The sequence below is a fragment of the Caloenas nicobarica genome, chromosome Z, assembly GCF_036013445.1.
Source record: "Caloenas nicobarica isolate bCalNic1 chromosome Z, bCalNic1.hap1, whole genome shotgun sequence".
Lineage (NCBI taxonomy): Eukaryota > Metazoa > Chordata > Aves > Columbiformes > Columbidae > Caloenas > Caloenas nicobarica.
Window position 1 is genome coordinate 73783829 of NC_088284.1, and position 21074 is coordinate 73804902.

General features: G+C 43.2%; 1 protein-coding gene across 2 annotated transcripts in view; it reads left to right on the forward strand.

Moving 5' to 3' along the window:
- Nucleotides 1-578: 578 nt before the first annotated feature.
- Nucleotides 579-21074, forward strand: part of UGCG (UDP-glucose ceramide glucosyltransferase) — a 31796-nt gene continuing 11300 nt past the window's right edge. For both annotated transcript variants that reach the window (XM_065656405.1, XM_065656406.1), the window contains exons 1-2: nucleotides 579-829; nucleotides 20237-20378. In XM_065656405.1, coding sequence (XP_065512477.1) covers nucleotides 732-829; nucleotides 20237-20378 — 240 coding nt within the window. In that variant the 5' untranslated portion in view covers nucleotides 579-731. The remainder of the gene's footprint in view (nucleotides 830-20236; nucleotides 20379-21074) is intronic.

Genomic DNA, 21074 nt, shown 5'->3' on the forward strand with positions numbered 1-21074 from the left:
CACCTCTCTGGGCAACCTGGGCCGGGGTTTCACCACCCTCACTGTAAAAAATTTCTTCACGTCCAGCCTGATAAAAAAGGCTATGCAGCCCTGTCAGCCCACCCGCTTCTGCAGGTGAAGTGCTGTGGTCTCCCCAGCGGTGGCGACAAGGACTTGCCGGGGCAAGCAGCGTTTTTAAAAGCCACCAGCAAAGCTGGAGGACACGGAGCGTGCGGCCGCACCGCTCCCGCACCCCTGTCCGGTGGCGGCCTCCGGGCCGCACCCCGCCCGCCACCGCGGCCCCCGGCTCCGCTCCCGCCCGCCCTCTGCAGCCGCCCGGTGCCGCCGGCCCGAGGGGGACACCGCAAGGTCACGCAGCCAGCGGCACGGAGAGGAGCGAGGCCGGGCCGGGCCGGGCCCGGCCCTGCGCCCGGAGCAGCGGAGGCGCGGTAACGGATTTAACCGCCCGCCCGCCCGCCAGCAGCGCCAGCCCCGTGACTCCACACCCCGCCTTTCCAGGCGCAGCCGCGAGCAGGGGGCGGGCGCCGGCAGGCAGCGGGCGGGCAGGCCGGGCCGCCGGCTCGTCAGTGCGCGAACGGTTGGCGGCGCGGAGGCCGGCAGAGCAGAAGCGGCAGCTCGGGACCCCGCCCGCGACAGCCGCCGCTCCACAAGCCGACAGGCCGCCCAGCCGCCTTCCCTCGCTTCGCTCCCGCTCCACCGCCAGCTCCTGCTTGGGCCGCCGCGCCCCGGCGATGGCGGTGTTGGCTCTGGCCCTGACGGGACTCGCCATCTTCGGGTTTATCCTCTTCGTCGTGCTCTGGCTCATGCACTTCATGTCCATCATCTACACGTAAGCGCGGGCCGGGGGAAGGGGGCACATGGCGCCGGCGTTGTTCCCTCACCCCCTCCGCCCCACCCGCCCGCCGTCGCGCCCAGAGCGGCCGCGCTGCTGAGGAGACGGGCAGCGGCCTCGTCCCCCTCCACCGCGCCGCCTCCCCCGCGGGCCGGCAGCACCTCTTCCCCTCCTCTCCCCGCGGGTGTCCGGCACGGGGGGCCTACCGCCTCCCTTCCCCTGCCCCGGGGCCGGCGGGTCTCACCTGAGGGCCGGCGTGCTGGAGCCGGCCGCCGCCTGTGTCGGGCGGCCGCCGGCGTGAGGCCCGGAGCGACCCCGGGGTCGGTCGGGCCGGCGGTTGCGAGGGCACAGCTGGTATCGGCCTTCGGGTAAAACCCGCTCTCCGCAGGTTTCTGCCGCCTGCTTTTGCACCGTGATCTTTGTTCCTTTGCCTCAGCGCTGGTAGGGAAGGCTCGGGTTTTGCTGTGTGCTGATACACCTGTACAGCCAGGCTTTTCTGCTGATGGTGAGAGACAAATGTGAGCAGCAGTTATAAAGCGTGTGCTTTTTGACTGTGCGGTGAGTGTACAGTAGAACAACCGAAGTAGCGCAGTACCCTGTGCTGACCAGACAGAATTTTAGCTATAAGTACGCTTTTTTCTTTTTGAGAAATAATGGTAGGACTAGTAAAAATATACGTGGTGTGTCCAGACCCTTCTTGGATAACTCCAAAGAAAAAATGCTTTAGGATTTTGTGAGGAGTGTTTGTGTTTTAGTGGCCAACAAACAAAGCAGTTTCCTGCTTGAGCTTGGCAGAGGAATTATCTGTGGGTATGTGGGGAAAGGATTAAGAACACACCCCTCTTTCTGTGAAGACCACGTTCTTATGCTCTTAAATAAAAGGCCACTGTTGCATCGCTAAAAGGGATTAGAAAATATCTGAATTTCTGTTTGCTTTACTTGTGCTTATCTGTTCTCCTTTCTTGCCATTCCACATGCATCTGATAGGTATCTGTGATAAGCCTCAGCCCTTGTTGAAGGCAAAGCTCCTCTTGAATTCGTGAATGCTAGAGAATTGCTTTTGCTACCTTTGGTTATGGTTGCCTTGTTCTTTTTTATGTGAAATCACTTATAAGCTCTAATCATCTTTCTGTACGGTAGTTCAGTTGCCTTTAGATCTTATATTTACTGGAGTAATTAACTTCTTTCTTGAAAACTGACTGTATGGGTTGTCTTGGGCACAAATGGCAGGATTTCAGAACCGGTGAGCTGCATGGTAGGGGAAGAGAACATGGACTACCATGGGCACAGCTGATTCTGGACTGCTTTGAGGCTGATGAAAACAGCCCATTTCATGCTGAAACCTCAATCTATCAGATGAGTGTGTGTGATGTTGCTGCTCATAAATCTTTAAGGAAGAGTGGCAGCTGTGAGGTGCGGGAGATACAGGGGAAGATGTGTGAGAGGATAAACAGGAGGAAAAAGGATGAGATATACTAAGAGACATGAGAGGAGAACCAGAGGAAGGGGACGTTGTCAGGCAGTGCACGCTGCAGGAGCTACGACCCTCAAAGGGACTACCTCCTGTGGAGGCTGCAAGTGGGAGCAGGGACACGCCTGGGTGAACTGTGGGCTGCAGGTAGGCCATGCCAGAGCAAGTACATGTAACCCCTGAAGGGACTGACCTGTGGGCAACCCATGCTGGGGTAGAGACACTCTGAGGGACTGCAGCCAGTGGGTGACCCACCTGTGAGGAGACTGCAGCCCATAGCAGACACGTACTGGGGCAGAGACTGCCAAAGGAGTCGTGGCCTGTAGGTAGGTCACTCCGGAGCACGTACACCTGCTAGAGTGGAGGAACAGTTAAGAAGCAACTGGCAGTGGAGAAAATGAGTAAGAAACATGTCAGAAAAACCATTACGCACTGACCCTCGCCTCCTGTATTGCGTTGCTGAAGGACTTGGAAAGAACTGAGTGTAAGGAGCAGTGGAAACAAGAGCAGTTCAGACAGAAAGGTGGGGAGGAAAGGTCTCTGACTGAAGCTGGTGCTGGGGAAGGAGGACAAATGCTGCTTCCCTAAAAGGTTGTTTGTTTGTATTTTTTTTCAATACTCAAATTGGTAACTAATTGGCTGTTAATTGGCAATAATTTAAGTAGAATTCCTTGAGTTGAGACTCTTTTTACCAGTGACAGTATGTGGGAATGTGGGCAACAGCTGGACCTGGTGTGGCTGGGGGCTGATGTACTTGCCATGGTGTGACTTTTTTTTTTTTTTTAAATTGGGAATTTGTGTTACAAATATATATGAGTGAGTTAATCCAAGCAATATGTTAACAGGTGGAAAACTTGCCAGTTGCGAAGGGGATAGATAAGAATTGGGGTGATCTTGTCCCAACCTGTGAGACCCAGGAGAAAAGTGTGCTTCCAGTAGGGCTCTCAAGTTACTGTCTCAGCAGGTTCAGAGCCGGGAGCTGACTGTCTTTGTCAGAGTAATGGTTTGGTGGTAACAGCTCAGTGTAGTGTTTACTGCGAAAAGGTGGCCCTTGGTCGGAGCTCAGCAGCTGGTAGCACTGAAGTCACCAAATTGCAGCTGTGCTGGGTTGGCATGTTGTTGTGTTGGAGCTGCCCCAGTTACAGTGATTTGGCAGATCTGTGGAAATGGGACCAGTGCTCCCCATAGTGTGACTACACAGCTGCCCTTTGCTTGCAGTGAAATTCAAGAGATGCTGGACACCTACAGCAGCCATCCTTGCAGTGGCTGTGGTGGCGCTGGGAAACTGAAGCTGGTGAGATATAGCTGATGGCTGAAGAGCGCATTGCTCTGGTGAGTTTGGAGCCTGTGCCACTTGTGAGCACTGCCCTGCACAAGGGAGGAGAGCTGTGGGCTTGTCTAGTGGAACGATATGTGGAAGAAGGGCCTTGTCCTGCAAGCAAGACACCGCTGTGAAGGGAATTAGCAGAAGGAGGTAACCAACTGTGTTGGTGTCAACTGCTGGAGTGCATTTATGGGGAAGGGACCCCAGATAGATGATTGTTAATGCCATGGCCTGAAAATTCTGGTGGCTGGAATTGTCATTAGTGCCTCTCATCTCATAGAGACTCTTTTGCCCTGGACAGCAGGCACAGCGCACTGCACCCTTTCCTAGACCACTGAGGTATGAAGGGGTCTTCACTTATAGATGGAAACTCCTTTTGATGTCAGTGGGAGGATGTAGTATTAACATTGCACCTGTTACAGGAAGTGAAGAAGATGAAACTAATTAGTCTTCCTGTTTTCTTTTTGTGGACAGTGTTGTTGGCTTACTATTTTTTAAAGTCATTGCAGTAGGGGCTGTTTGTCCTTGATCTGCACTGCATCTAGCAATGCCGAACTGGTGAGTTGGAAGGGCTGATCTGTGCGACTGGAGCACTAAGATAATGTTGAAACATGTCAGCAAAGCTGTTGTGGCCGAGGCAGTCCTCCTCCTGTTGTTCCCCACTAGTATTTTAGATGTTTGATTTGGCAAAGTACTTGGAATATATGTGAATTAAGTAGATAAATGGGATTATTCAAGAAAGTAAGCTTTTTTGTCTTGAAGTGCTGTCAGCAGTTGTCAGTTAAGGTCATGACAGAATTTCAGCTGTGTTGGTTTGAGCTGTAATTGCTTTAAAAGATGTAAGTTTGGGATGTCTAAGGTACCATACAAGGTCTTGGTTGAGGAAGAATATCTGTTCTTCCAGACTGCATTTGCAGAATCTGGTTCTTGCCACCTCTTTCCCTACTGCCTTCCCCACTTTGAGTGGTTTTGATTTATAAATAAGTGTAGTAGGATGGGTTGATTTAATACTCCTTTAAAATAAACAGGTGGGCTGAAGCAATGAAAGGCAAATAGCCACACTGTTAAGTGAAAAGGCCAGTCTTTATAAATTGTCTAATGTATGTGATTATGAAATGGGTCTTGGTTTGGTGCTCTCTAAGTGATACAGAGTCATGGAGCAAATAGCAGGTTTTTAGTGCAGTTTGCATGTGTTGCTATACATAGCAAGGCTGTTGTATTTGACTTGTTGGAACTGCTGTCCTTTATACCCAGCTTGGGACCTTGACTAAGACCCTTTCTTGCTTGTATATAGGGTGTTCAGCCACCAGTTGATCTAGTAGGAAGAATTCAGTGTTGGACATTATTTGATATACTGACTCTGAAACCATCTGAAATTGTGTAGTTGTGTGGATATCTAAAATGAACTTTTGAGAACTAAAGCCAAATGTATAGCTGTATCTGAAATGGAAGACCGTGGGTATGATGTGCTAATAACGGAAAAAGATTGATAGTATTGGCTAAAGTGTTGTTGAGGGAACTGAGGAGTATATATTGATATTGTAGCAGTCTACTAAAATAATTATGTAATGATTCTTACTAACTTCCATTCTAAGGATATATAAAGAGCAGAATAGAGCTCTTAAGAAATCACAGAAAAAGTAAAACCAAACAAAAACCCACAAAACCCCCCGCAAAACCCCAAACAAACAAAAAACACCAAAAAAAAGGCAAAAAAAATTTCTCACACCCCACAACTAGAGCTCTTTTCTTGGGCTTTATGATACTCTAACAGATCTAGTTCTGAATCACTAGCTGGCAAGAGCTGTGGCAGTGGATTTGCTGATTTAATTGTATTTCAAAATAGGTGGTTCTAGTTTAATAATAAGAGCTTTCTGAACATGTGCCTCTTTCTAAAATAAAGCTGGCAAGTGAAGCCTACAGAACCTAGAAAATACTTTATTTAAGCATAATCAATCTTATCTCAGTTTCCTTACTATGTCTTCAGGCTTTAGTCTAAAAATGAATTATTGAGTTTATATTTTATTTTTCTTTGAATAACTCAAATTTAGTTGCTGATGATTATTTCAATTTGAACATGAAGTAGAGATGTGTATTGCAAATTTATTCTGGGACTGAGGAGAGGCAATAGAATGGCTTATAAGTTAAGGAAGTAAAATTCAGTCTTTGACTTGCACTCAACACAGCCACAGAGTTCCTAGGAAATGTTTGGTAAATCTCTTAATATGTTTACATCTTGCTGCTTTATTTGCCTGGTCCACAAAACCAGACTCATGGAGTCGTGTTCTGGTTTTGAGTCTCCATTGTTCTTGTAACAGTTGTTGGTGGCAATCTAAATGTAGCACTTACTGTAAATAACTTACTTTCTTGGAAGCATCTACAGTCAGTTGACACTGGGGTTGTTCTAAGTTCCCAGGTATAAGTGGGAAGGGTAGTGCATGTCATTTAATTGATAAACTTATTGTATTTACCTCTTTAAAATAATTTTGTCTGTAAGTTACACTAGTCAATGAAGAAATAATGAATTCCGCATTCATGTTGGCATTTGGACAATTGGGCCCATTGTGCCTTGTCTGTGCGTGAAACCTGAGACCTTCAGATACATATAAATGTAATAAAACACCTGAATGTAACTAGAAGCAATTAATAGACTTAGCGTAATGCATATGCACACGTGGAGGAAATTCAGTTTGCACAGATGCATAAAACTCAAGTTTCCTGAAGTACTTCTGCAGGACTGAAGAGCTTTCTAAATGTGGCTTTGAAACCTAGATAAAAAACCCCGTATAGCCAATGTTTGACTTCTTTTTTGTTATTTGAAGTCATTTAGATATTTTGATTAATAATTATTACTGTATAATAATTGTGACCTTTGAGTCTTAAAAAAATAATTCTATTTCTTTTGGCAGTATTTGATTGTCTTGTCAGCTTGTTTTCCTCTTTGTTCCTCCCTTGCTGCTCAGTCCATGATTTGTGACCAGGCTTACCCTGCTCAGTTCTCTGGCCTGTCTGCTTGTATTCTATCATCTCCTTTCGACATTTTGCTTGTTGATGGGGCTGTGTCTTCCTTTGAGCTGTCTTATATTTTCCACTGTCAGAGTGTCTGGCAATAGATTGGCTAAAATAGCTGTTAAGAGCCGTGGTAGTCATTCACTTTGCCATCATAGGGTTGCATTTTCTTTGGCTTGTGGAAGTGCTTCAGAGGCAGTCTTGTCACAGACAGGAGCCTGGAGGGTGTGTGGTGTAGATCTGGTTTAAAAGTTGGTCTTTAGAGAACTTGCCCATTACTGTCAAGTGTTACCAGGCACAAGTGGATGAATATTTCAATAAACTCTGGAGATAATGCAAATACTTGTTTCTGAGATTAGAGAGACCCTTCCCTCTTGTTGATAATCAAGCAGAAAACTGAGAAGTGTGATTGTACTAGAGCTTCTCCATGCAGTGGCTGGAAGACATCTAGCATGTGCAGAATGCTGTGCCTGTGTTTGGGTTTGTCTTCATTCCTTAGTTGAATCTTTATTGAGCTTGAACCACTTACACTGAAGTCTTCCAGGTAGGTTGTCTACTTCAGGGTAAATAATTATTCCAGTTACACAGCCGATGATAAGCTTGATGGTAAAATGTTGGTAGCTTTAACAATAGATTGTTGTCTGTGATCTTGCATGTGTGGAACAGGGAATAGTGCAACCTCATGATCTGTATTAGCAATCTGTTAGAGGCAGGGGTGAGAGTCAGTTTTCCAGCATTGTGAAGGAAAGCAGATTGCTTCAGGCTGGAAATGCCTCTTGGAGGTTCAGTTCCAACCCCCTGCTCAAAGCTGGACCAAATTTCAGCAGTTTGCTGTATGCATGGTGCATAGATAGGATAGTGGTAGCTTGTGATAGAAGAGGGAGGCCACTGAAGGGGTGCTAAACTCAAGATGCACAAAATCATTTGGGTCAGTGTTGGGACCAGTAGTGTTTGACATCTTCATTAATGGCCTGGAGGATGGGACATAGCAGCAAGTTTGTTCATGATACAGAACTGAGAGGAGTGGCTGATATACCACATGAGTGTGTTGCTGTTCAGAGGGACCTGGACAGGCTGGAGAAATGGTCTGACAAGAGCTTCATGAAACTTAACCAAGGAAAATGCTGAGTCCTGCATCTGATGGGAATAGCTCCACACATCAGCACAGGCTGGGGACTGAGTGACTAGAAAGCAGCTTGGCAGAAAAGAACCTGGAAGTGCTGATAGATGCCAATTTAACTGTGAACAGCAATGTGCCTGTGGTGGCAAAGAAAGCGACAAGCATCCTGGGTTGCATTGCTGGCAGGTTGAGGGAGGTGATCCTTCCCCTCTATGCAACACAGTAAGGCTATGTCTGGGGTGCAGTGCACAGTTTTAGGCTTATTGGTGTAAGAGGCATGGATCTGGCTTAGGGCTACAGAGATGGTGGGACTGCAGCATCTGACATAAAAGGAGGGGCTGACAGCTGAGACTGTTCAGCCTGAAGAAGGCTTGTGGGGGGCAATCCCATCAATGTGAGTAAATACATGATTTTTGAGGGAGTGGAGAGAGATGAGAAAGACAGGGCCAAGACTCTCCTTAGTGGTGCCAAGTGACAGGATGGGAGGCAACAAGCCTCATTCTAGTGAAGGACTCTTGTTTTAAACAAAGGAAGGCTTTCATGGTCAAACACTGGAACAGGCTTTCCAGAGAGATTTTTGGATGCTCCATCCTTGGAGATAGGAAAGACTGACTGGATGGTCCTGAGCAACCTACTCCAGTTAACTCCACTTTGAGCCATAGGGTTGGAGTAGCTAACCTCCAGAGGTGCCTTCCAACCTCTATTGTGCTGTGATTTTGTGAAAGATGACAGCCGGACTGCTGCCTGGACTATTATGGAGCAATAGACTCAGAAGGAGGTTGTGCGGAGGGTGTAAGCTGTGTATGTTGCTTATTTTCAACAAGTTGAAATTTACTTGACGCTATGTAGTCACAAGGTTTAAATTTAGCTAATCCTTAGGAGAAGACATCTGGAGAAAGCAGGAGTTAATTTTTTGTTATTTATACTGAGAATGAGTTTCTGTATTACAAGCTTAATAATTAGGGAAAGCAAAACAGTGCAGAGCCGGAAATCTGAGAGTGATAATAATGTGGGAGAAACTCCATAATGGTGGAGGCAGTTAGGGGAATGTCAGTTTTTTAATGGTGTGAGTTGGGAGGGTAAGAAAGACTAGAAACTTTGGGGTGACAGTATGGTAGTAGCATCTCTGAACATGAATGATTTCACAGTGCAAGGAATCAAGGCCAAAATTAAAGACTGTCTAGCATAGATTTAAAGGAGAGGAATTGTGGCAGACTAGATAGTATGCTTATGTTGAGAGGAGGGAAGATGGTGCAATAATTGTGACAATTGGGTTTTAAAACCCCAAATTTTTTTTTGTGTGGAAAGAGAAGAGAGAACGCTATCAGAGTATGTAAGGTGGAAATGAAATGGGTTAGGTTAGTGGCACCCATGAAGCTCTTGGAGGGCAAAAAAGCATCCAGGTTTGTATGTCAGCTGAGTGGAAGAAGCTGAAGAGCGGGATAAGGAAGAATACAACTATTTGTCTGCTTTTGTCAGGATATGAAGACTTCAAAGAATTTAAAATAAGCTGATGCTTTACATGAACCACGTTTCTATAAAGGCATAACTTTTGATTAAGATGGGCGAGAAGAGTGGTAGATGGTAATAAGTGACCTTAAAAATTAATTTGTGAAATTTCTGTGAGAACGGCTCTGTGGCATGCTAAGTAGTTTTACTGGTTTACGTGAGCACCCTTCAATATTTGTGTCCGTCATTCCCTGGGAACTGCTTAATGCCAAGGAGTGGTTTCAGAGTTCACTGGGCTTTTTACATTTTACTTTAACTGAAATGAGGTTCTGTGGTTTTGACACACTTAATAGTGGTTTTGCATTTTACCGAAAACTGTGATTTAAAATAAATTATTAATTGTGAGAAATGTTTTGCTATAGATCAGAAAAAGCTTTTCATTTTGCTAATTGCAAGGTGAATAGTTTTGCATTTTCTTAAATATGTTGCTTTTAATAATAGTTGGGGACCTCGGCTAGACTATACCATAGCTTCTCGTAATTGGCCTGGGTGAATTCATACCTTGAGTCAAATTATTGAAGTTGCAGCATGCATAAAGAAAGTCTTACATGCTGTCCTTTGGACAAGTAAGGTAAAACATATTTACAAGTGCAGACAAAGATAGAAAGCTAAAATGAGGCATTGTAGTAAGTGAAAGATCAGGACCATCTTGGCAGTGCTACTTGTAACTTTTTACTTTGGAATTGTATTTCTTAAAGCAATCTTTGAACACTTGGTACTTCTAGTGTACTAACCTTTTTTCGTTAAAACAGTGGGCTAACTGATAATGTACCTTTGAGTGGGATGATTAATAATGTATCTTTGCAGTCAATTCGTGCTGGTAGTTGGTTTGATCTGGTTTAGAACGCTCGTATTATTGTCCCCCTCTTCAGAAACACTTTTTTGTAAACCAAAGAGTGGAGTTTATTCCTCCCCTTGGTATGGCTCATCTTAACTTTCAGCAGTACAGTCCATGAGAAAGAATCTGTAAATGAAGTTAAACATTCATTTTTATGTTGTTTGCAAATGTATTGTTTTTCTTGAGGTCTTTGTTCAATGTGCATGTATAGTAATGACTTCCCAGATCACTGTTGCTTTGGTTTAGTAATGTGTTGTATGCTACATTTCATTATGAAGCAGAAAAAATGTTTCTCTAGTCATATGCTCACCTTGTTAGACATAGAATAATCACGCTGCTGAAAATCAGGTTTTGGTCAATATACTGAGCTCTAATTGGGAGATATCCTAAGCACTTTCCAATGAATTACTTTTTTAGCTTAAATCAACATGCATTTTTCTTGCAAATCTTGCTAAAGTAAGATTCTGGATTAAAAAGAGGTACAAAACTTTCAGATTCATCCTTATGAGAACATGTAGTGTGAACTGTTGAAAATAATGACAGGAGTAGCAACTAGAAAGTAAGAAGTTCTTCCTAGTTTTATTCTCACAGATATCTATGATGGGCTAGGGCAGAGGAGGAACAGACAGGATTTTCAGGCTGCAGGATTTTGTGGGATTTTTCAGCTGTTTTTTTCCGGTGCCCGTTGTACACAGTATGAAGTAGTACAGTGGTTGGTTGTAGTACAGTGGTTGGTTGAAATACAGTGTGTCAAGAGTTGTACCTGTTAACCCTTTGAAATACTAATGAGGTGTTTCAAAATTAAGATATGCCACATTTCTTTTTAAGCAATTTTAAGAGACATGATACATATGTTTCATAACAGCATTTCCAAGTGGATTGTTTTATGTAGATTGTGTAATGGTGAGGAAGGTAAATGTTTTTTGATGTGTTGTGTGGTTTGTTTTGGTTTTGTTTTTAATAGAGAAGGTGGGTGAAATTTGCCCAGTTAGTTTTTCTGATTTTTATCTGTTGTAAACAAACAAAAAAATTGCTCTTCTGAAATGCTGTCAAACATGTTGTCAAGTGTAGAATTGTTACTTTAATTTTTTCTTTGGAAGGCTTTTTGTAATTGATTTCTTCAGTTTCTGATGTTCCTTATAAGAGACTTATTCAAGCTCTCCAAGGCATTTCCAGCACAAGGGTAGCAAGAATGTCTTGCTGACAATTGTGTAGTCCAGGCAAGGTTTACAGCTTTTTTATTATCCTCTGTTGGGGTAATAGAGCCTGGGACTGTGTGTTTAAACTCATGTGAGTTGGTGTTTGAGTAAGGTTTCTGTTTCAGTGATATGCTGTTCTGTACTCTGGAAACACTTGCAGCTGAGTTACATAGAAAACAGCCTGCCATCCACTGAAAAGAAAAAAAATATTGGCATAGTATCTGCTTTATGATTTGTTAATGTAGTTTCTGTTAAGTCATTAACACAATTCTGTTGCTGGCAGTTAACTGTTTCGGAAGCTTTTAGGGAAAAGAAACTGGAAAATGCTGATGGGTCCCTTCGGCACAAAGGGAATGGTAAGAAGCAACCTGGGGCTTGTAGGAATCACATTAATGTTTAGCAAATTATGTCATTTAAACTTATTCCTTACAAAATGAATAGGGCTGAGGTATTTTAATCCTACACATTTGCAAAATAAAGATCAGAAAACGAAATTTATTAGTTTCACAGTACAAATGTTCTAAGGCTTTGTGTTTTAAAAGATCCCATACTTAAAATGGAAGGGTTGATCATGTAGTAAAGGTGTCTGCTGTGGTTGATTTGTCTGGCCCAGAGTTACTGCTGTTCTCAGGAGGTGATTTCATAAATAAAACACAAATCATGCTGGATGCAGTTCTCTGAAGTAGCATAGTGTTAGTTGCAAGGAGTCTGTATCAAAAAGCATTTGTTATTTCTGTGCCTTAGTGGCTTTCAGTTTGATGCTCAAAGGGATAATCCAAATCACTTCCTGCCCCTACACCTTTCTAAACACTTCTGCCATTATAATCTGCCTTTAGTGAGCTTGTGGCTACGTGGTGGCTCAGATCAGCAAGCTAGCTTTTTCTGTGGGATAGTTCTCTGTTTGATCAGCAGCCTGATCCAGTTTATCTTGTGGTGCCGACTGCTTTAAGCCACTGGTAGGCTGAGGGTGTGGGAAAGCAGGAATAGAGAATGAATTGCTATTTCAGTGGCAGCCTGCAAATGGACTGCAAGGAAAAACTGTTCATTTTAATGCTTGGTGTCATCCATGTTATTGGCAACTTGCTGTGTTTTTGTTAAGGACATTTCATTTCAGCTTGCTGAACTCTAAACTATCTAGGATTCGGACAGTGAAAGGGTTCCCATTACTTCAGATTTAACTACAATCTATTGTATTGGAGCCTGGTTTTTTTCTCTTTTATCATGTAGGTGTGTGAGGACAGGGAGAGGAGAGGGATTTCTAGATGTAAAAAATGCAGTGTTTGCTGGTTTTAGGATGAGGTCTGCAGTGTTGGCGCTCTCTTCTTCCTGAATAACGTGTTTTTTTCTGCTTAAAACTCTTAAACACACTTGAAAAAAAGTTTGACTTCCCCCTGCACCCTCGCTTTAAAAATTAAAAAAAACTCTGTCAAGTTATAGATTGCATCCACTGAACATGATTTTTGTGATAACATTTGGAAGATGCTTCTTAAAGAATTTCAGCTCTGTATGAAGATGTCAAATTCAAAATCTTGAATAGCATTAGATAGGATTTCTGTTGTTCTACGTTGTATGATTTTGTCTTTACTAGCCACTGATTTAACTACTACTTCCCAAAACTTTAAGAACAAATCGATGTTTGGTTTTTGAGAACATTTACCTTCTGAAAAATTAAAATTATCACAATCTAAATTCTTTCTCAGTTGTCTCGAGACCTTTTATTCAACTTTTTATTTTTGGTGGAAATGCTTTCCAAGGTCATTCCCCGTCCCCCCTCCCCGCCCCCCCATCTGTATGTAGGGTATGTGTAGTACAGAGGAAAATATGCATTGAAAGTGAATGAAATGTTTGGTGTGCCTTCTGCCCTCAGCTGGCATGTGATGAAGCTCTAGCTAGTGGCAGCATGCTTTTCAACATAAATTTCTAGTATGCAAACAGTAGGATTACATTGTTTTCAGGTTTTTTGCAGGCATGCACAAACCCATGACTATTTCTCTGCTGGCAGTCATCCACAAGAAGTCTGTACTACAAAGTGGGCTCCTGAATCTTACCCACCATTTCCTTCTTTCAGACTTGTCTGCTTCCCTCTATTTCTGGGCATTATATCAAGGCCAAGTGTCACAGTAATTGTTTTTAATTACGATTGCTGTCATATTAAAAGTGACATTAGGATTTCCTTGTAAGTCCTCTCCACTTATCCTGAGCTGTGCATTTCTGCTCCTCTCTGTTGGATCTGACCCTTGTGTAACTGTTAGGTCGGTGGGTAGGTGGATCGACTTGCCATGTGTCCCTGTGGCCTTTTGAATCAGATGTAAGCGAGTGGCAAGAGTGGCAGATGGGGAAGACTGCTGACCTGAGAACACTCTGTTTGAATGGTGGGATGAGTTGACTCAGGCAGATAAGGGCAGGGAGCAAGCTGTATGGATGTGAATGCTATAAAGGAAAACTGTGATGCAGAGCTGGTTGTGGAAGAGTTTTCAGGAGCCTGACCCTACTCCTTGTGTATGTTTCTAGAGGAAGGTGTTGTGCCACTGGTACTCCATTTGTGCTGGCACTGGTCCTCCTCTGACTCCATGGTGAGTGGGTTTATGGTCCTCATCCACTGGCAGCTGGGCTCTTCTGGAAGCTCACTGGAGCCTGAGGAGGAAGGAGACCCTATTCCTCCTCTTCTCCCGTGATCTTGGTAGCACATTCACAGCCTCCTTCTTGAACATGCTCTGGAACTTCTTGCAGCCTTCCCTAAGGTGCCCTAACTCTAATTTGGCATAAGACAACCTGAAGCAGGAGGCAAAAAGTCACATTTAATCTTCTGTAAAGTCGGTGAGTTGACTCAGGATTGTATAGGCATTGATACTGGCATGATGTCTTGTTTGGCTGGTGTTGACTGCAGCACAGAGGAGAAGGAACACTGGGAGATCTTTGCTGCCAGTGAAGCTGCATGATCACCTTTCCACATCCTTTCAAACTGTATACTTGCCAAGTTAAACTGACAAAATGGTAACATTACATACAAGGTAATAGTTACGTGATGGTTTTAGTATCTGAACTGGGTGACTGTGGGATCAGACAAATGTCAGCACCACTGAGAAGAAGCATGGCACATCCCAGAAAAAGAGGGGAAAGGAGGAGTGCCTCTCAGCAGTAGTCTATAGTTAAACTGGTTCAACTATGTTACAAAGCACCACTCTAGGGATGAAAAAGGTTGAAAACAAGATAAAGATGTTTAATTCTTGATTTAAGAATAATTCCAATTTGCTAGGAGGCCTCTGGCCACAGGTGAGATATTTTTATTTATTTTTTGCAATTTTAAAATTTATCTGAAGTCTAGGAGTAATAGTGTAATAGGACTCTTAATGCACAGTGGTAGGCTGGTGTGCATAAATTTGGGCAGAGTAGTATGAGAAATAAGTACTTGATAACAGTGTATTATTCAGACTTAGTTGTGTCATTGCACAGAGTCCTCTTGTGCTTGTCTGCCTCCACACCCAAGTGTCTTGTTTCACTTCCCGGTGTGGTGGACTTGTTTTCCTGAGTTCCAGTCAAAACTCTCTGTTCAGCCAGGGTGGTCTTCTTTCCCATCAGCTTGTCTGTCGTCACATGGCAACAGCCAGTTCCCGTGACTTCGAGATCTCCTTCTTTAAGAACAACCAGCCTCCTGGACCCCTTTGCCCTTCAGGACTGTCTCCCAAGGGACTCTTCCAACCAGCCTCCTAAACAGGTCAAAGTCTACCCTCTGGAAGTCGAAGGTGGCAGTTCTGCTGACCGCCCTCCTTCTTGGAGAATCGAACTCTTATCATTTCATGATTGCTGTGCCCAAGACAGCCTCTAACTATCATATCACCTGTGAGTCCATCTCTGCAAACAAGTCCAGTGGGCTGCCTTCCCTAGTAGGCTCACTGAACAGCTGTTTCAGGATGTTGTCTTCGTACACTCTGGGACCCTCCTAGTCTGTTTCTGCTGTGCTGTATTCCAGCAGATATCTGGTAAGTTGGAGGTACCCCATGAGAAAAAGGGCTAGTGATTGTGGGATGTCTTTCAGCTACTTACAGAATATTTCATCTGCCTCTTCATGCTGGTGGTCTCTAACAGACTCTCACCAGGATATCTGCCTCATTAGCCTTCCCTCCTGAGTCTTACCCATAAGCACTTGACCATATCATCACCATCATTTAGCTCTAGAGCAGGGGTGCCACACTCATTTTCACCGGAGGCCACATCAGCCTCATGGTTGCCTTCAACATTTATACAATCCTAAAATTACTTTTTACCCTTTGAAGGCAACTGTGAGGCTGTTGTGGCCCCTGGTGAAAACAAGTTTGACACCCCTGCTCTAGACAGTCAAACCACTCCCTAACATACATGGCTACCCCACCTCCTCTCCTTCATTGCCTATCCCTTCTGAAGAGTTTATAGCCATCCAATGCAGCACTCCAGTTGTGCGAGTCATCCCACCATGTTTCTGTGATTGCAACTTAGGGTTGCAATTTAGGGGTTGTCTGTAATACTTATTGGACTCCTCCAGTCTTTCAGTTGTATTTAATGCACTGACTGGTGTGTTGTACCTGTAGCAAATTTTATTTTTTCTTCTGTGGATAAAGGTACCTACATTTGGAAATGTTTTAACACAAGATACGTATAAAAAGGAAGATATGGGGAGCTCGTCCTTTTTACCTTTCTGTTGCCAAAAGAAGCAAGATAACATTACGTTTTATTTCTCTTGTTCAAGCTGAGATCTCCTATCTCTTACTCCATAGCAAACCGACACCCCACAAACACCTGTGTGAGATGGTTCAGGTCACTAATGTGAAAATAAACTGGGGAAAGGAGGGGCATGTAAATTCAGAAGTAGAAGTAGGAAAGCAGCCCCTTTCAGAAGGATCTCCTAGCGTATGTTGATGCATTGTGGAACTGTAGACTTCAAGGCGTGTTCAGTGCTGTCTTGCAATATTTAAGTATCTGTTACAAATTTATGACCGAGAATTACTTACCTCCCTCTAATAGGTAGTTCTTTAAGTAAAGTCACTGCTGAGGGAATGCTGAAATGACTGAATGAAGAGTGTTTAGGTTTTTTTCAGCTGCTTTGAGAAAGCGTATGTTACTATCTCAGCTGAGAGACACAGCAGTCTGTCTACTGTAGCAAGCTTTTTGTTTTTCCTGGAATACCCTCCTGCCCTCAATGAGGTAAGCAAAGGAAGTGTAGTCTTGGCCTTTAAAGTAAGTTTTATTGCTTAATTTAATACAGGTTAGCAAAAATTCATCACGTAGTGTACTGGACAGTGGTAGCTTAGTTTTTGTCTTTGGAAATAGTTCTTTTTGCCTGTTGAGAGAAGAAATCTGGATGGTAGTTGCCTCTATTGGTTAATTATTATCATGTTAAGGAACTTAAGTTTGAGAAAATTTTGCAGATATGTCTTACATGATATAGGATAGTTGAAATATAGCTCCTGACACCATTATGTATTCTGCTGCTTTTTTCTTTTCCCATGTACCTTACAGCATCACCAGACTGCTTAGAGGGAGTTTCACAGTTTCACTACCTGGGGATTGCAGGCTGATCCATTTAATACATGTTGGCACAAAAGTGCCTATGGGTAATCTGGCTACTCATCTTTCACACACAGGATCTAAAACTGCCTTTACATAGTGCTCTGCTGGCATCTGTTTCAGAGCTCAAAGTTGTTACACAGTCCTTGGTGTAGTGTTTTTCTGCAGCTAGCTTCATTAGGCAAAGGTAGAAAAAAATACATTAAACATGTACATCAGTATAGTTAATGTTTATGACTGCTTTGGGCTAATTTCAATGCAAAATAATATATTCTATATGTGATACAAACTTTGTGAAAGGATTGCTTTCCTTTATCATTTTGAACCGCACATGTCATACATGCTCTGTGGTAGTGAAGATCAGTATGATCACAACATCCGCCTGAGGGAGGTGAACCACCACAATCACAAGCTTATGCTCAAAGTACCAACTTACTACTTCATCTTACCTGTACTTTGGAAACTTTGGTGCATGTTTTGTAATACACAATTTCATCAACAATGTTCATGTTGTTTAAATGTAGTCCATTTTGACTTCCAGCCTTAGTTGAATATTGTAACTTGTTTTTTAGAATCATAGAATGTCCTGAGTTGGAAGGGACCCACAGGGATCATTGAGTCCAACTCCTGTCCCTGCACAGGACAACCCCACAGTTCACATTGTGTGTCTGAGGACGTTGTCCAGCCCCTTCTTGAACACTGTCCGGCTTGGGGCCATGACACCTCCTTGGGGAGCCTGTTCCAGCGCTCCAGCACCCTCTGGGTGAAGAACCTTTTCCTAATGTCCAACCTGAACCTCCCCTGGCACATCTTCTGCCATTCTCTTGGGGTCTGTCACTGGTTGCTAAAGAGAAGAGTTCGGCGCCTGTCCCTCCTTCCCTTGTGAGGAAGCTGTAGCCGCCATGAGGTCTCCTCTCAGTCTCCTCTTCCCCAGGCTGAACAAACCAAGTGACTTTAGCCGCTCCTCATACGGCTTCTTCTCCAAACCCTTCACCGTCTTCATAGCCTCTTCTGGACACTCTCCACTAGCTTTATATCTTTTTTTTTTTTATCCTGTGGCACCCAGCCCTGCACACGGTGCTCCAGGTGAGGCCGCCCCAGTGCAGAGCAGAGCGGGACAATCCCCTCCCTGCCCGGCTGGCCATGCTGTGCTGGATGCACCCAGGACACGGGTCCCTCTTGGCTGCCAGGGACACTGTTGGCTCATGTTCAACTTGCTGTCAACCAGAACCCCCAGGTCTCTCTCCATGGGGCTGCTTTCCAGCATCTCGTTTCCCAGTCTGTATGTATAGCCAGGGTTGCTGTGTCCCAGGTGCAAAATCTGGCATGATTCTAGAATGGTTGGTCTGCTTCTCGGGTGATGGTAGATTTTCAATTGTAATTTTTAATTCTTCTTCAAAATATGCGACTTCACAAATATTCCTCAGTGTAAAATAAGAATGTTAAACATGAAAATGTTTACTGTTAATTTGTCTTTTACTCCATAGAATCTAACAAAACATTGCAATAATGGGTGTAGAAATTGCTTTACCTTAGTGTCACAATACCCCAGTGCTTTCAGGATGGCTGGCTGCCACTTCTTTGCAGCGTTATGACTAGAACATGAACTGGAGTCTTATTTTTTAAGGCAACATATTAAAGACAGCCAAACCATACTCTGTGGCTCAGTGTATGGTGTTTCATAGCTTAACAGGTACCAATAATGCTTCACGCCACATTTACATGTTTTCCAAGGCTTTCTTCTTGCACCATCTGTAGGCTTTTCCTTATGTAATTCAATCACCTGCATAGTCCTATGTGTCAGCATGGTTTGTAATACAATGCCTTGCAAGATTCTGCAGTGTTACCACTTGGTGCTTATTTTTTATCGCAGTCCTGCCTCAAGTCTGTCTTCATCCTTTTTCCCAGTAACTCTACCACTTATTTCCGCTTCACCAAGGCTTTTGTCATTGTACAAAGCTGTGTGCATTGCTGCAGTCTGTTTTAAATAGATTTTTTTTTTTTGTGGTGGTGGTGGTTGTTTCCCACCCCTTTCCCCCCGCCTGCCTTGCATTATCTACATTTTGTCCCTTCTGATCCAAGCTGCGTTCTTGAGACTCTCACTTCAAATTGGCACTAAAGCCTTTGTTTGCTGTTATGTTTGTGAAAATTGGTGAGGCAGTCTCTGTGGTAGCTATCTGACCATTGCTTTTCTTACTTTGGTCTAACTGTCCCTTGACTGTTAATTGCTCAGCAAGACTATTTCAGTTTACCTCTGCAGTGCCCAAGCTTGGACTCAATAACAATACAAGGACATAATCTGCTTTGCCTTGATGTCTTTGTGGTGTTCATTCTCTGTAACAGCATTATGCCCCTGGTGTCCAGCTGCAAACCTGCCTGAAGGGAGCATGCTGGAGCGGGGACTGATGAGGTAATGCGTGCAAGGATTTCACTATCCCATTTCAGGAAAAAATAACTTTACAGAGTTACTAGAATCTCTTCTCCTAGTGGAGCTCCTTCATAGTTCAGTAACTTCACTTGGTCAAGCAGATTCTTCAGGAGCATGCTTCTTAAGAACTTAACTACTTTTTTACCATTTAACCAGGATGAAGCGCTCCATAAAGCAACCTTATTCCCATTTTTGTTTGTTTGTTTTGAGGCAGCATCTTGTGAATTTTAAAGTGTGAAAGTTTTAAAGTTAGTTGGCACAGTAGTGTAGGATTATATATTCATGCTGTTGAGTTGTGACATGATCATCGATTTACTTCATATATTCATTACTGAAATACTAGTGACTATTTGGAATTATGTTGTCAGTTTATCTATATTTCTGACCCAGCCTGATATCCAGTTTCCAGGATTTTTATACTGTAGTTGATTGATCCTTATATTTTTCTTGGAGGTGTTTGTTAACCAATTGATCAGTAGAATCAACTGTTTCCCCTGTGCTTTCAGCTTGCTCTAAGTTTTACATAACTTAATGCAGGAAAAAGCACCTGACCCGTTTAATTTTTTTTGCCTCGTTTACAGTAAATTGGTTTATCTAGTTATTTTGTTACAATGCTATGAGTCTTAATTCTATAGAGGAAGGCAGAAAAAAATCTTGTCTCTGTAGTTTGAAAAAAGGGATACTCTTATTCTTCAAATGCATAATGCAAAATACATTAATCTGAAATGTCTAAGTGGAATTTAACCTACATACGATGCTAAAGGTTTTCTAGACATTGTCTGTGACACATCAACTGTCAGATATAAATATAGCTGCTGTTTCTTCAACCAAAACTGGTGTGGTGTTTTGTTTTGGTTTTTTCCCCAGTGATTTTAACTCCCAAGCTTGCATATTTCTGACTGTATTTTGAATGGAATTCTCTAGCATATTTTCTTTATGTGGTTTTATGTTATTTCTCCCTACAGACGGCTCCACCTCAATAAGAAAGTCACAGACAAGCAGCCATATAGCAAGCTTCCTGGTGTTTCACTTCTAAAGCCGTTAAAAGGTGTGGATCCTAACCTGATCAACAACTTAGAAACCTTCTTTGAACTGGATTATCCCAAAGTATGTATACTATTTAATGTCTCTTTTTTCCCCTCTCATGCCCTCTGAAAGTCATATTGGGAGCTTGGGCTAGAACTATGCAGCTTGATTATGTCTTGGATTGTTCTTCGTTTGACAGCAAATACATAATCGGACATTTTACATGTTGTAAACAAAATTTACTCCTTTTTAAAAAGCTGTCTGTAACGGCATGAGCAAGGCTTAGAGGCAAAACATAATCTACACTTCACTAAGATTTATTTAATCACTATTCCCATATTGCGGTGTTTATAGCTATATGGAACCCTTCAATGTATAAAAGATCACTTGAGCGGCCAGATACCTTCCCTAATTAACTACTACTGGAGAACAGTTGACTGGTATCCTGAAACTTTCTCCTGGTTCTTACTGGTGGCTTATCTCATGAAGAATTGTTCAGTGATGAGGTGTTGTACCTCACCAGTTGTGGTAGGTAGGATAGTCTCCAAGTCACTTGTTGGTGTTGGGAAACAAATAGTTAATAAAAACTTGCATTTGCTCTTGAACACTGTTTGACTTTTTAATATAAGTGATAAGTGTGTCAGATGCTGTCCTTGCTCTAAGAAGCTTACAACTTAAAGGAGAAACCTGCAAATGCTTGCTACATCATTTACTACTTGGTGTATGCTCCTGTGGATAGAAAAAAGACGACATTTTCTACTGCATACCTCCTGAATT